Consider the following 15,558-nt stretch of genomic DNA (forward strand, 5'->3'; position numbering starts at 1 on the left):
CAATCAGATTTGTGGAACTAAATTTTGAAAACGTCTCATTTCCTAACGTTGCATTTCCTATCGACATAGATGGGCTTTATAGTTATCTGCTCCGCCCTGTATAATATATAACCATAGTTTAATAAGGCAACATTATTATTAAACTATGATATACCATACATAAATAGTTTATTCATAACACGCCTTTATTAAATTACGGTACGTGTGCACGCGATAGAGGAAAGCTTGCATCGAAATGTTTAACAAATCTCTATGGCGGAACCAGAAGTTGTATGTTTTCACGGTTGAGTTGTTTTGTTCGCGGACTTTAAAACTTTCGGATATCGAGGTTGTGTACATAGTTCGTATTACTTTATGATTTGCAAGTTTAGTTTCATTTTAAATGTAATTTGCAGTACTATTTAACACGCATAGCTAAACGAACAAATATTTCTAGGTGTGTCAAATATGCATTTCGAATGGCGCCTGTGATTGCGATACAATCAAATGTATTAACCCGCTTTTATTAAAAATATTATTCACAGCGCCAAAGTGTACTCGAAAAGTGTCGGGAAAAAAGAGTGCAAGTTTTATACGAAATCTTAAATATAATTTAGTATCGTTATTATCCAGGTTATACATCTGTATGTGGGTTACCATTCTAATACCAAAAAGTGTTAATTTGCATAACTATCAGCATTCATCAAACCCAGTGTTGTGATCTGCAAGGAAGTATAGCTGTATAGCTGATACTTCTTGATTTTATTTCCTGGTGCGAAGAAGTACACAGGTGAAACTGCAATGAGCTAGATACAATGTTTTTTTTGCTTTTTTCGTCTACAGTAACTTAAACATGAGATTCTAATGTTATTCAGATTCAAAAGCTTAATGTTTACATTAAGAGTGTGGTATTGCTTGGTATAGGTTAGTGTTAAGAATTACAAAATGTTCCCACAGGCCACAGCTGCTTTTGTGTTTATTTTGAACACTTTATGTGATTTTCCCAGGTCATTCTTTCCACCCAACAATGACTTAAATGCTGTGATATTAATACCATAAGAGACTAAATGGAGCATTCTGTGTGGCGGATTTAGTGGTCATGCCTTTTATTTAAAAAAATTTAAACGCTTAGCGTGTCATAGGTCCGTCATTGTTTTACCATTACTTGTTCTATCATATTATCATACTTAGCAATTGTCATATCATGTGTGTAAATTGAAACCATACTTGGTTGGTACAGTATGTTCTAAAAATGCTTCCAGGGTTAGCTTAGGGATGCTTTTATCTGGTTGCAATTTTTAGTCAACAAGCCTGAGGATTCCAAATTTACTTCTGTGCGTTTCGTAGCAATTCCTTTGCCTAAAAACTTAATGTAAATTTTACAATGCTACTGCTACTTGTAAATATGGGTATTCTCACACACACAAAAAAGACTATCATTATATTCGGAAAGGGATAATTTTATTTGTTAATTTGGGGTAATGTGACAAACTGACAGTATTCACTTCTTCATAAATAATCAGTTTCTGTACAAATAAACAGAGCTATTTCCCTCGCATTGGGTTACAGTAAGGGTAGACAATAAGGTATTGCATTTAATTTAATTATATATTTGATTAATATGGTTTTAAACAAACTGTGATATTTCCCTTTGGCAGTTTTTTCACTTTCCACATATCAGTTTACCATATCAAAATTATTTTTACCTTGTATATGCTTTATAAGTTATAAAAGTACAACTCTTTACGACAAAGGAGTATTTTATTTAATAGTAAAAATGGTATGACTTGTGTGAGCATTGACTATGGCATTTTATGAGTATTCCCTTGTGTAATCTTGGTGTAATCAACAGAGGATTAGAATAATTCATGGAAGAGATTGGAATGTGATGAGTGTATACTATGACTTGACTCGAGTGGTGTCGCATGGTTTATATTATAACTTTATAAGTGAACATTTCTAATATTAAGATAATAAGACTCTTTTTAATTAGACCTGTAAAGTTTCTGGTAATATGTACAGAAATTTTAAAATCTGTTTTTTTTGTGCAAACATTTTTTTTAAATTTTAACCTTCTTGTTTTTAGTACATCAAGATATGGGGAATTTACTTAAAGTTTTACAATGCAAAGAAGAGGCATTTGAAGATTTTTTTCTTGATTTTGAAAGTAGGTGCTTGTAAATATTAATTATATAATAGCCTAAGCCTATATAATAAATATGTATAGTAAAGTCAAAGTGGGGTAATAATAACCAATGGGATACCTTGGTAAGAAAGGAACCCCCCAGCTGCTAAAAAATCATTTTATTGAAAACAGCTTTTGTGGGTGAAAGGTAAATTTATTTGGTTTATTTTCATCCTGGGTTTTTTCCTGTTTTTATTTTTTTAGTTAATAAGTTTGTGATTGAATCGGTTATAAAGTTATATATTTATAAAATTTTAATTTAAATAATGATTTTATGGATTTTAAAGTTAACCATGGATCAAAATAGCTTTGACTTTTTTCTTTAGTAAATTTATCAACATCCATAGAGTAACACGACAACTGCAAGCAAATAAAATAAAACATGTTTTGTACCTTCCTTTTTCTAACAAACTGTATGGGGTGTTGCATATATGAATGAGTAACTGATGGAATTAGCCATTTCCTGTGTTTGCAAAGTCGACTCGTGTTTCCTCTTGCTATTATATTAAGGTTACCAACCTTGTGCCTCCTGTTGATATTACCTGATCAACATCTTAACCCAAGTTTCTAATAGTTGGTTATGTTATAAAACTTTTAACATTTGCCACTAAGGATATTTAACTGTTATGAGTTATATAGTTTACAGTAAAATTTCACAGAACCCTTTATCCTGTAGTGTAACTGTTGTCAATACATTCGAGAACTGTTGTGGTCTTTTCAACTATAGCTCTAAAAAAATATAAAAGACTTTTTGTTGTCATGTCTTGGGTGTCATGCTTTTTTTTAAATAATTTTTTATTTAAAAAAAGATACATATATATATATATACATATATAACTTAATAAATTGTTTTTCTTGAAAAAAATTGGTGTACGGGCTGTAGTTTTTCACCTTTAAAATTATTTTGTAACAATGTCAGCTTGCATGTAAAAGCTTGCAGGTTACAGTAGTTAAATATATTCTTGTGGCCAATAATTGAATACTAAGTAGTAGTTGTGGTTTGTTATCCTTACTCATTTTATTTACCTCGCTAAGATATTTTCATGGTTTAAATATAACATCTAAAGATGGTTTGTTTCTAAATTTGACTTGGCTTTTAAATTGTGCTTACTTTTTGGTTCAAACAAATTATGGAAACCAAGGTCATATCCATATTTAAATTTAAAACAGTTATCTTTGATGGTTTGAAAATGTATTGCCAAATTATTTAGTTTGTAATAGTGTGATAAGTAATGTCAGTCAGTACTTCTGGAAACTTTGGAAAAAATATTTCGGCTGCATTACTGTTTGTTAGTACATTACCTCTTATTTATACAACTAAAATGTATATACAAATATGTATCTATATAATATATACATTTTTTTATTCCACACATTTAACTGATCAAACTAAATTGTTATTGTCCCCCAGATGCAAGACCTTCAGAAGAAGAGAAGGAAGTTTATGATCAAGTTTCACACGTATTATCATTCGCTCCAGGAATTATTACTGAATTAAAGTCATATAAAGGAGCAGGAGATGAGATTCGTGTTGTAAGTTTATTATTATTTTCAGTTTGCTGCGTGGCGTTTGTAATGTTAATTAGAACAATAGAGCGACAATTAGAAACATAGAAACAACAATACATGTATGAGGTGTGTTCTTTTCTGTTTGAAATCTGTTATTGTTATCCTACCTACTTGTTTTGCAATGTTTATAAAATACATAATAAAGAGGCCTACTCTAAATAGAAAGTGAAATATTTTTCAATTACATGCGAAATTAGGTCAAGTTATAATTTTTTAGTATATATATATGTTGTATACATCTTGTTATTTTAACCGACCCTAAAACTTTAACACAGCTTTTTTAAGTTTGTAACTGTAGTTATAGAAAGCTACTTATACATTTAAAGCAGTTAGTCCAATGTTACATTGGTATTTAATATGATCAGTAATGCTTATACTTCTTAGTGTTTAGTGTATTATTACAAGGATCATATTATATGTCTAAAAGCAATATCAATGTATTGAATGACAATCAGCATCATTAGATCTTTTCATTAATTCAATAACAATAATTTTATCTCATAATGAATGTGATCGGTACCAAATACAATTTCTACCCACTAGCTTTTTCACATGTGATAGACCATATAGATTTTCTTATAAATTTTAATTATAACACTCTTAAATATTCAATGCAAAATCACGTTTGCTGTATCTAAGTAGAGGAGTAGGCCATTTATATAATTTTTTTAGTGAGTAGGCCATAACACTAAATTTGTTTAGTGAAAATTGTTCCTTTTAATTTGCTATAAATAATAAAGCTATCAATAATCGAAACGTGCAGAGAATGCTTTAAAAGCAAAACATGTCCAGTTGGCTTGTTCACTTATTGTGTTGATGTGTTATTTTGGGTCTAAATTATCAACCGACGCCCTTACTTCCTGCTGAGCTCTTGTAGCGTTACATGTATCTGGTACAGCGTGTCTGATTAAGTATTAATAAACCATGCAGCTGCTGTTTTAACATTTTCTTCAATATTATTTTGATTTCTTATACACCTAACCCTTTTTTGAAATCAATTATTCTGACATTCTGTTTAGAATTTTTATTGAAGTTTATGATGTATAATACTTTAAATACTGTGTAATAAATAAACTAATATCCATTTCAATACTGAATATTCAATATTATTGTTCAAATTGGTGAATTATCTAAATAGCACTGTGCAGTGTGTAGTTCTGCCTATTATAGGTGGCACTGTAAATACATACGTAACAGGAGTTCTACGTAAAGGTTTGGATTTATTTTCAGGCAATTTCAAATCCATCTTCACAAGAGAAGCAAGCTGACACCTGGCATGCAATTATACCACTTGTTAAACAACTAAAAGAATTTTTTGAATTTTCAAAACATCTGCGTGAGTTTTTATATTTTATTGCTTACGAAAAGCAAATATTACAATTTTTTGTTTTTCTTTTAACTATCATCAGTGCCCAGTAGCATACTAGTGTTGTGTTGTTATCAGTTTGGTCACCTGTCGTTTCAATACATTGTTTAGTCATCTCTAGCGTCATAATATTGTCAAGAGAATTACGTCATAGTAATGTGCGTGCATTCACGAGTGTGGCATGTGTGTGATTATATTACAAAAACTGGAAACTTGCGTTTAACTTGCATTGAAGTTTAGTTATTGACTTATTGTCTCGTTTGTTAACAATTTTTTTATTCTACCTTTATATACATTTTTTTAATAAAAATATAAAAATAAAAAATAGAATTTATAGAATTTTTTCTTCCTTAAACACAGAAAAATGCATTCAAGAATTACTCCGTGCCTTGACCTGTCACCCCCTTTCACCACTGCAGCATCTCGAGTCAAAGCAAGCACTGGCAAAACAATTTGCTGAAATTCTTCACTTTACATTAAAATTTGATGACCTTAAGGTTTGTAGACCTATTGAAATGAGCTACACTCAGCCTACATGCTTGTTAAAAGATCAGTGTTCTAAAAATTTAGTCTTTAATCATTTGCTTATGTAGTTAATGGGTCAAAAATAAAATGTATTTACATTTTTGTTTCAATAAAAAAATGTTAAATTCACCTTGCTATAATGATTATTGATCCACTTTTATCTTGATTTCAAATCAACGATAATAATAATCATTAAAACATTACCAAATGAACAGAAAAACATTAACAAAGACTTGTCAAAATTATTTTAAAATAAAAAGATTAATATTTAATACGATAATTAATAATTCATCTACGAAACTAATGTACTGGATGCCTGCTGGCTGATGCAACAGGTTTTTGATGGACTAAGAAACTCTGTAACCTGTCATCATATTATAGACGTAGTGTTTCATTTGCATTTATTACTTAAGTTTGTTTTAAGCTACTGTAAACAAATAGGTTTTTGTTCAAGCATAATGTTTAAAAGAATTTAAAAACTTTAATTAAATTTCAAAACAAAAAATACAAATACAAGTTATTGGAGACACAGTTGTATTTTGAATAATAAAATAATCCCTAAATATTTACAAGCGCAACAAAGTATTTTGACGAAAATATTTTGCATCCTTTTATTACAAACACAATTAACAACCAGTATGAAAAATAACAGTGAAAACCCAAGAGCGTAGGGCAGTAAGCTAACCCATGCTAATCAGGAGTTAAAATGTTATTTTTTTGCTTAGTTACTGCAAAGGGTGTTCCTGTGGAATTACAGATAAGTTTGATGAGATGAGATATGACAGCCATGAAATTAAAAAATATAAATATGCTTGTGCAATGAGGAGGTTATTAATTATGGTTTACCGCTGTTTTAAATACTTTCTTTATTTCAATGCAGCCTTTTAACTTGATTTATAAAATGAATCTTAAACATGTTAACAAATGTTTGATAGTAACTTTGGTGCTTCAAACACTACAAGTTAATTTAACACAGCAATATTATCATAAAAACTTTTCAGTGCTGGCTTCTGACCATTATTGTATTTCTCATATTCATGTCAACCTTTTACAATTTTTTTACCAACTTCCCTTTATGAGTAATGTCAGTCCTATCTTTGTCAAGGGAGATTTACAAAGATTGCAACATTTGTTACAGTTAACACAGTTCCATGTATATTGATTCTTTTCCCACATATGGACTTAAAATGATTGTTCGTTTTCCATTATCCACAGATGAACAATCCCGCTATACAGAATGATTTCTCATATTTCCGACGCACAATGCAGAGAAGAGGAATGAACTCTGCTACTCCAGGTATGTTAGGATGACAGAGTTCATTGTTAGAGCCAGCTATTCCATCTATTACCATTTTTGAGATCCATGAGTTAGCATGTTGTTTCTTGATATTGGGGTAATGATCACCTTTGGCCTAAATCCCAGGTCTCCCTATGTGCCTCACTGTAGGACCTCCACCTCACAGTCACAGAAGGTTATGATAAAAATTATAACAAACCCTGGTTTGTGTGCCATTACTCACATAGAGTCACATTCACATAGGTTTCTGTACTGAAACATTTATTACTTGTTAAGACAATTATTATATAATTAAGTATCTTTAAAATTTTCCTTTTTTTCCACTCTAGTACCAGGCAGGTTTGCCATTATATTTAACTCTTAGAATATATTGATAATAAAATTTAAACAATCAGCAATACTGTTCACATATCTAAGACATATATTTTCATCAGGTATTGATTATGAAGAAGGAAGATGCATTTCAACAGAGATGGCAAACGAAATGTCTTTATTTTATGCTGAAGCAACTCCTATGTTACGCACGCTAAGTGATGCAACCACACGTTTTGTTCAAGATGTATGTAAACTAGCAGTTGCATTATTTAAGTAATGTTGCCACCAACATTATATAAGGCACCGATTTTATTTAATGTTTTGTGGAAAACTACTGTATGAAAATTATTTTAAAGTAGTGCTGGAATTTTGGTAACCTGGCCTTATTATATGCTTACATACACACCATTTCCTTTATAAATATAATAAATACCATTATAAATCAAACTGTATGAAATTTGTGGCATGTAACCCCAACCTTTGGAACAGGGGTAATGGCAGATGTTTTGGCAGGCTAGTGTCTGTACATATCGCATTTGCCACATTTATCAACCACGTTCCCTATATTTGACGACTCAGTTCAAAGTGTGACTATGTTTTAACAACGTCGCAACAGATCTTGTTAAAAATTCAAAATTGGTGATTATTGTAAGCGTAAATTGAAAACCATTTGCTTTAACAGAATGACGATGTAGAAACAGACCGAACATTAGAGGTCCTCAGCACCATGGCAAACATTTGTAAAGCCATGCTTGAAAATCCGTGAGTTTATTTTTTGGGTTTGAAATGTGATCAGATTGTTAATTTCCATCATTTTAATATTTTTACAGGATTTTTGCGTATAGTAAATGTATTTCTTTACACAAGCTTTAAACTCAGTATATATTGCTTACAAAGCGATAAAACCATGTTTGTTTAACTAAGTGAATAATAAATATGATAACTAAGTTGAATTAAAATCTATGTTTATTACGGTGGATTCATTTCAACAGAGATGATCAGCGTTTCCAGATGGGAGCAGATTCCGTTTCATTTTGTGTCCGAGTGATGGTTGGTGTTATCATATTATACGATCATGTTCATAAAGATGGAGCGTTTGCAAAAGGATCAAAAATAGATGTAAGATTAGGTTGAATAATTTTACATTTAAGGTTAATTTAGCATTGCTTCAAAATTTATTTTTTTTAACCAAGTGTATTATAGTACGGTGAGGTAAAAAGAACATAATATATTAGGCTTTCATCCTGCGTGTGTTTAAACAGTTAACATCTGCTTTATTATTAAAACAATTTTGTGATATATGACTAGCATAGAGGATTTAAAAGTTAAATTATCTTGACACAGATCAAAGGATCCATTCGTGTGGTAAAGGAACAGAATGCCAAAGTTAAAGTGAAAACTCTTCTCAATGCTCTCCGATACACAACCAAGCATTTAAATGATGAAGCAACTCCAAAGGCAATACAAAAAATGTTAGAATGTTGAAAAATCTTTTCCTCAATTGTCCCTGTATACTGAGTGAAGGAAGCCTCACTTCTCAAATTCCTGCCTTTCAAAACATTGTCTTCAACATGCCCACTGAAGGATACCAAATCCCCCATTTTAAATCTTCAAGCTTTCCTTTTTAGAGTATTTTATCCTTTGTTTTATATTGGTTTGTTTATATTGTATTGACATAGCTGGTCAGTTAGCTTTTGATAGGTTTGTCCAAGCACCTAATCATCTAAGTCTTGTATTAGGAGCTGGTCAGACTGAAGTATCAGCATAAACTGCCAGGGTATATCTGTAAGGGGCTGATGGCACAAAAATTTTGACTTAAAAATATGTTGTGGTGCAAACTCTTAAAATCTTTAACATTTCTTTAACTCAATATTTAGTAAGTGGTGGACTTCATATCCTAGCTAGATGAAAACATGACAACAACAATATTTTATCAGTTGAATTACTTTTAATTAGAATGATTTTGTAATGTTACAATTTTTATATGAACATATATTCGGCTATTTTCCTTTACTCAAGAATTTGCTTCCTTGTTTTTACTCGTTGTGTTGAAATTTTGTTTGATTTGTTGTGTTGTCCAGTTACCATTTCCAATAGTGTTTTTTCAAAGTACTATTTTTGCTCAAACAAAAGTGACTTGTATTTATGAAATTCTATTTCTCAAAAATCAAATTTTCTTTTAAATTTATTGATTTCAGAAGATTTGACATTCATATCAAACGGATTTTATTTATTACACCCAAATAGGCTTAGTTGCTTTGATATACTGCATATTGCTACACTTTCAATGCTTATTTTATGCTATACCTAATTAATCACACATCAAAACTTAGCTTCTAAAGCAACTGCTAAGGCCGTACTTGCCCAGGAATTATTTTACTCTCCAGCAATCTGTTCCATGTCTGCAGTAGAAATGCACTGTATTGTATACCACCAAGCTTCAACAAAACCTTGTAACTTTCTACTGTGATTTAATTCAGAATCAGATCAAGATTTTGCTAAATCAAGTTTTCCACACGTACTATTAGCTGCTTTCTTATTATTTTTCCCCCCCAAAAAAACATCAACCTAATTACACCCTCTTGCAGTATCAGTTTGATCCAAAGCTAACAGTTTGTTTGACAAATATACCGCCCAGAGATTTTACAAATTTGTTCTTTATTGAAACAGTACAGAAATATTAGGAATGACAATAATTGAATTCGCAATTAGCTTTTAAATTATATAATCCTACATGCAAGCATTGAGGTATGTCACCAACTACTAATGAAATAGGGTTGCTAGTTGCTACTACAAACGTTAATTTGTGGAATACAGAAATGATTTTAGCAGTTACTCCGAACTTCCTCCCCAGTTTGCCATTTTGTTGTTGACCGGCAACTTCTTGAATGCAGAAGACTTTCTGTACTCTGCTACCTTTTCTAATTTGAAGAATTTTTCATAATACTTCTTCACTTTTTCATGCTTGTCAAGAGAAGTGGGCTCCATCATGCAAATATGGTCCAGGATCTCACACATGGCAAAATCGACATAAGTCAGCTTGTCACCAGCCAGCCAGGTTTTCTCGTTCAGAAACTTTTCAAACAAAACCAGCTTGCCTGGCAGTTGGTCAAAGAAATTGGCCTTTCTCTTTTCATGGTCAGGCATATAGCACATCATTGTAAAGGATTTTCGGAAATCTGAAATGACACCTTCTGACATATCGGCTCGGTACATCTCTTCTTCAGTAACAGGAACCAAACCATTTTTCCGACCAATGTATTTCATTATAGCAAAGCTCTCTGTCAGTTTCACATCACCATCAATGTAGTATGGCAGGTTTGCAAAATCAAGCCCAATAGTATTTTTAACATTGGTCCAACTGCTTCTGTCGTAATCTGGTGCATCTCCACAAACATATCTTTTGTCTTCGTAATTTACACCACTGTGTTGTAGCATCAGTCTCACAGGTTCAGCAAGACCACGAATATCCCAGTATGCAAGAACAGGTTTGGACATGGTGCTTTATGAAATATGAGTACAACCTTTTTTAGTAAAAAACAGAACATGGTGTTTTTTAGAAATATATATTTGCAAAACAGTTTTAAGTCTCAAATATGGTTATACACGTGCTCACAACACACAAGAGTACATGGTGTCAATATATCAGGCGAGTTTTGGTCAAAATGTTCATTGATAACATTTTTTAAAAGTTCGGTCGTTTGTGTCCTAAATTACCTTTAAAAATGCGTCAAACATGCTTTGTTACCCTTTCGCCTGCTCTTTATTCCGACACAATAGCGCGATCTGTACCTACGTTGCGGCACCGTATTATCTTTTCTTCGTGTCAGTTAAATCCCTCAACACTGACATATTGCCTAATCTGTATAGTGACGTGGAATTCTCAAGTATGAAACGTAGTAATTCGCACTCTATGATGTAATAGTCTAACCACAATGTTTAATTTATGACGACCCCTATAGAAAGACGGTGACGCAGCACTTTTCAAAGTTGTTTTTTCAATATTATTGCCGCCTTTTTAAAAAAAAATTATTAATCGGGTATCAGAGTGAAGAAATATTTTTAAACTGAAACTTTTACAGGTCTCTTGCTATTCTCTTACCAGAGTACAAGACATGTGTGTTTGAACATTCAAAACGGTTATCTTGCTTAGTTTAATACATAAATTGTATTCCTACACACTTACTTGTTTTTTTGCATATTATACAAAATGGTATTATGCACCGTTAGTTTAACTAGCGCACTAACGTGGGCTACCCACAATTCTGTGCAAACTATTCCCACAATGTGCAAACTCCGAAAACTTTCATCAGAGTTTATGTTGCCACAAACCAGCACAAACAAACAAAAAAATAAAATAAAACGTCAAAAAAAATAGAAAAACGCTTATCGGAAATTACACAAAGATTAAAACCAAAGCTTTGGTTTGCACTAGTAGCTACGCGTTCATTCGTTTTTATATTTACATCCGTGGATAATGACTTCCTGGATTAGAAAATGTGACAAAGTGATAAACTGCCGCCCGTTTTGCAATTTGTTTCCGGTGTCGTGATATATTTGTTCCAACCATGGCGCCCTCTATAACTATCTGTCTAGCTCTAGGCCAACGTGGTCTAGACTAAAGTAATATGTGCACTACAAATATGAGTAATGAATATGTTGTTGCTTTTTCTTTTTTGAAAATAAAATATATAATTAAATAAATAAATATATATATATATATAGATTATACTTATCGCTTGGCGGTCATCCTTGTTTTGAAATTTTAAACACCACCAATTGGGACCAGTGTCGCGATATAGTACAGTGGGGAAAGATGGGACACTTAAGCACATATTGCCAAAATCTCCAAAATCAAAATACATGGCGGTTTTTAAGTAATATTACAAATTATGGCACTATCATTCCTTTATTAATTGACAACAATTCAAAAAACACAGTTAAAACACACAAGGAGTTATTTTGCGATTCGCACAACCTGTGAAATTTTACAAATTCAAAAACACACAGAACAAGACGGGACCGTTTAAAATCATTGCTAATTTTGATTAATAAGTGTATTTATTGTTGGGAATACACGTAAACAACACGAAATAATATTGTTCGCTTTAAAAATTAAGTTTAAACATTTTTTTCTTGCCGTAATGCTAGATTTTTAAATGTAACCTACATCATACTATTGAATGATAATTGGCATTGTTTAAACATCACTTGATAAAAATTGTATCTTACAAATGTATATAAATTTGTAATAACAGAAAATTGATAATACCTATTAATCAAATTTACATTTTTACTACAAATTGGGTATTACTACTCTGTTTTTGGCACAAGCCACTTCTCATAAATTACCACCAAGTGCAAATGACTAAATTTCGAATATATTGACCATGTATTATCATTTTAAGTCCTGTCTGTCAATAAAGTGTCCCACCTTTCCCCACCCTATACATATTTGTTCAGACTGGTATATTTGTACCGGGTGCTGTTGCGCAAGCGCCAAGGGGCTAATGCGCATGTGCATTATTTCGAAACAAATACAATACGAGCTCAAACAAACACGTAGCGGTTGAAAAACGTTCCTGGGCCAAATAATATTTTTAACATTTAGCAGCGTTTCAGGGTACATTCCTACTATTCGTACTTTTGTCGGCGCTATGTCTGATTGCGTCAGACTTCAAACTGTGCAGATAGTTACTATTAATAAAATACACACCCAAGGCATAAGATTGTTAAAGGGGCATACCAACAAAAAATGAAAATTTGTGTATGATAGATATGCTCAACTGTACACTAAATGTACCATCAAAGCCAAAACAATACGGCTTCTAAAAAACAGGTGAAATAAAACGCTGGAGTAAAAACAAGACATCACAGATCTAATGCGTGAGCACGTTTACAACTAATTAGCATAGTATTAATTAACCATTTTACTACAACGGTCGACTACGCTCGATTAAAAACAAGTAAGTAACCAACAAAGCAGTTTTCAGTTGCCATTGGTGACTGTGGAGCATTAGGTAGAACGCATTTTTACATGTATTATAAAGACTTATTATTATTATGTATGAGGATTGAGTGATTGGTAAAGAATATGTGTAAATACGCTTTGTACAACTCCCGTACTCTTGTATACTTACATTAGTTATCGCTTGTTTTCGTGAATTTGGATAATCACGCAGTAATTAGGTAATATTAGAACCGTAATCACGCAGTAATTAGGTAATGTTAGAAGTTAATATTATTTATATGGTGTTTAATTAAAAATGACGTTTCACTTACGATTAATGATAATACGGTATAAAAGTAGTGCATTTAATGCGTCCCCGATTAAATGCTAATACTTTGATTCAGTCGTGAATCGTTGTGTGGATTTCTTATCTCACCAACACGAACACGTGCCCGTCGTGCCGTCCCAGACAGTGTTTCCGCTATGTAAAGTGCATGAGGAAAGTAATCGTTAATTAATCGCTCATCGTGCGGTTTTAAATCTGAAAATTTAATCTAAAAATTATAAATATATATTATGATTTGATTTCAATCAAGAGAATTAAGAAAAATGCTAGAATTAAGAATTGAGATAAGTGCGGAAGAAAAGTCACGAAAAAAACAACAACAACAAGATTAACTGTTCAACGAAAAATGATCTATATGACCACTAACATGCTAAACAACAAGAACAAATGTTTGACGAAAAGGGATCTATATGACCACTAACGTGCTCAAAAATCGGCTGTTTCGACAATGCATGGGATTTCCCATAAGAAAAAAAATCACTTAAATTTAATCGTTTCTAGATTCTAAAATACTTACAATTTTAGAAAACATACAATTTATTTCGGATTTGGTATAATGAAAGCCTCTTCTTTAAAAATATATGAAAAATTATTTTTCGATTGAACCTAGGTACATACCAGTTTATGCTGACTCACCATATTTTCAAACCTAAGGTTAAACATGAAAAACTGGCTTTTTATAAAAAAATGTTACAGTAGGTACTAGTAAGACATAACCAACATTTTAATATAAAATAGTGCTAAAAATTCACTAATAAGAAAAGAAAAGTGCCAAGTCAGCATCTTATGGAGATATGTTTAATTGAAAGTTAAAACATAATAAAGTCTATTTTTACAACTTTTTCATATATTTTTAAAGAAGAAGCTTTCATTATACCAAATCAGAAATCAAATTTAAATCTTAAGTATTTTAAAAACTAGAAACGATCAAATTTAAGTGTTTTTTTTCTAATGGGAAATCCTATGCATTGCGTCACGGCCATTTTTGAGTACGTTAGTGGTCATATAGATCCTTTTTCGTCGAACAGTTGTTCTTGTTGTTGTTTTTTGGACGATTTTTTTCCGCACTTACCTCAATTTTCAATTCTAGCATTTATTCTTTCGACTGAAATCAAATCATAGTATATATTTATAATTTTTGGACCAAATTTTCAGATTTAAAACCGCACGATGGGCGATTAATTAACGATTACTTTTCTCATGCACTTTACATAGCGGAAACACTGTCTGGCAGTTTGGCGGGAAACGAAGGCACGCGTGTTGTATCCACACAACGATTCACGACTGAATCAAACTATTAGCATTTAAGTGGGGACGCATTAAATGCACCACTCTTATGCCGTATTATCATTAATCGTAAATGAAACATTATTTTTAATTCAACATCATATGATTAATATTAACTTCTAACATTACCTAATTACTGCGTGACTACGGTTTGTCAAAATTCATGAAAACAAACGTTTTAAAGCGACGACAACGTTAACTAGTGTAAGTTTACAATAAACACATGGTACAGGAGTTGTACAAAGCGTATTTACACATATTCTTTACCAATCACTCAATCCTCATACGTCATAAGTTTCATTAGTTATAATACATCTATAAATATATTCTGCCTACTGCTCCACAGTCACCAATGTCGACTAGAACCCGTTTTGTTGGTTACTTCCGATTTGTTTTTGATCGAGCCCAGTCGACCGTTGTAGTAAAAGGATTAACTAATATAGCAGGGTGGGGGTAGATGAGACACATTTTCATTTTGTTTTCACTTTTCATTTGGTAGTAAACAAAAAACATTCAATGAATTATAAAACCGTATCTTCACGACTTCCACAGACCGTTGTTAATTGTTTAAAACACGATCAGGCTATTTGGATAATATGTGTTAAAGGTGTCCCATCTTCCCCGACTCTACTATCTTATGCTAATTAGTTTAAAACGTGTTCATTCATTAGATCTGTGACTTCTTGTAAATATTATTAGTGCTATATATGGAGCTCATACTATATTGCGTTACGAAAGT

General features: G+C 31.9%; 2 protein-coding genes across 2 annotated transcripts; one reads left to right on the plus strand and one right to left on the minus strand.

Annotated features, from left to right (window-relative positions):
• The first annotated feature begins 582 nt into the window (after positions 1-582).
• LOC100186085 (protein FAM49B-like) lies at positions 583-9,880 on the plus strand. The gene is made up of 10 exons (XM_002126648.5): positions 583-769; positions 2,066-2,146; positions 3,576-3,697; positions 4,964-5,069; positions 5,460-5,596; positions 6,840-6,921; positions 7,356-7,480; positions 7,919-7,998; positions 8,229-8,355; positions 8,581-9,880. Exons 2-10 carry the CDS (start codon positions 2,077-2,079, stop codon positions 8,719-8,721), a joined length of 990 nt encoding a protein of 329 aa, XP_002126684.1. The 5' UTR covers positions 583-769; positions 2,066-2,076; the 3' UTR covers positions 8,722-9,880.
• LOC104266843 (glutathione S-transferase Mu 3-like) lies at positions 9,878-10,786 on the minus strand. Its single transcript, XM_009864052.3, has one exon. It carries the CDS (start codon positions 10,732-10,734, stop codon positions 10,069-10,071), a length of 666 nt encoding a protein of 221 aa, XP_009862354.1. The 5' UTR covers positions 10,735-10,786; the 3' UTR covers positions 9,878-10,068.
• Between the last annotated feature and the right edge of the window lie 4,772 nt (positions 10,787-15,558).

The sequence above is a fragment of the Ciona intestinalis genome, chromosome 1 (assembly GCF_000224145.3).
Source record: "Ciona intestinalis chromosome 1, KH, whole genome shotgun sequence".
NCBI classification, from domain to species: Eukaryota; Metazoa; Chordata; class Ascidiacea; order Phlebobranchia; family Cionidae; genus Ciona; species Ciona intestinalis.

Coding starts and splice junctions, on each gene's coding strand:
- LOC100186085 (XM_002126648.5), top strand. CDS start 2,077: ATGGGGAATTTACTTAAAGTTTTACAATGCAAAGAAGAGGCATTTGAA. Junction 3,698..4,963: donor CAGGAGATGAGATTCGTGTT/GTAAGTTTATTA, acceptor ATTTATTTTCAG/GCAATTTCAAATCCATCTTC. Junction 5,597..6,839: donor TAAAATTTGATGACCTTAAG/GTTTGTAGACCT, acceptor CATTATCCACAG/ATGAACAATCCCGCTATACA.
- LOC104266843 (XM_009864052.3), bottom strand. CDS start 10,734: ATGTCCAAACCTGTTCTTGCATACTGGGATATTCGTGGTCTTGCTGAA.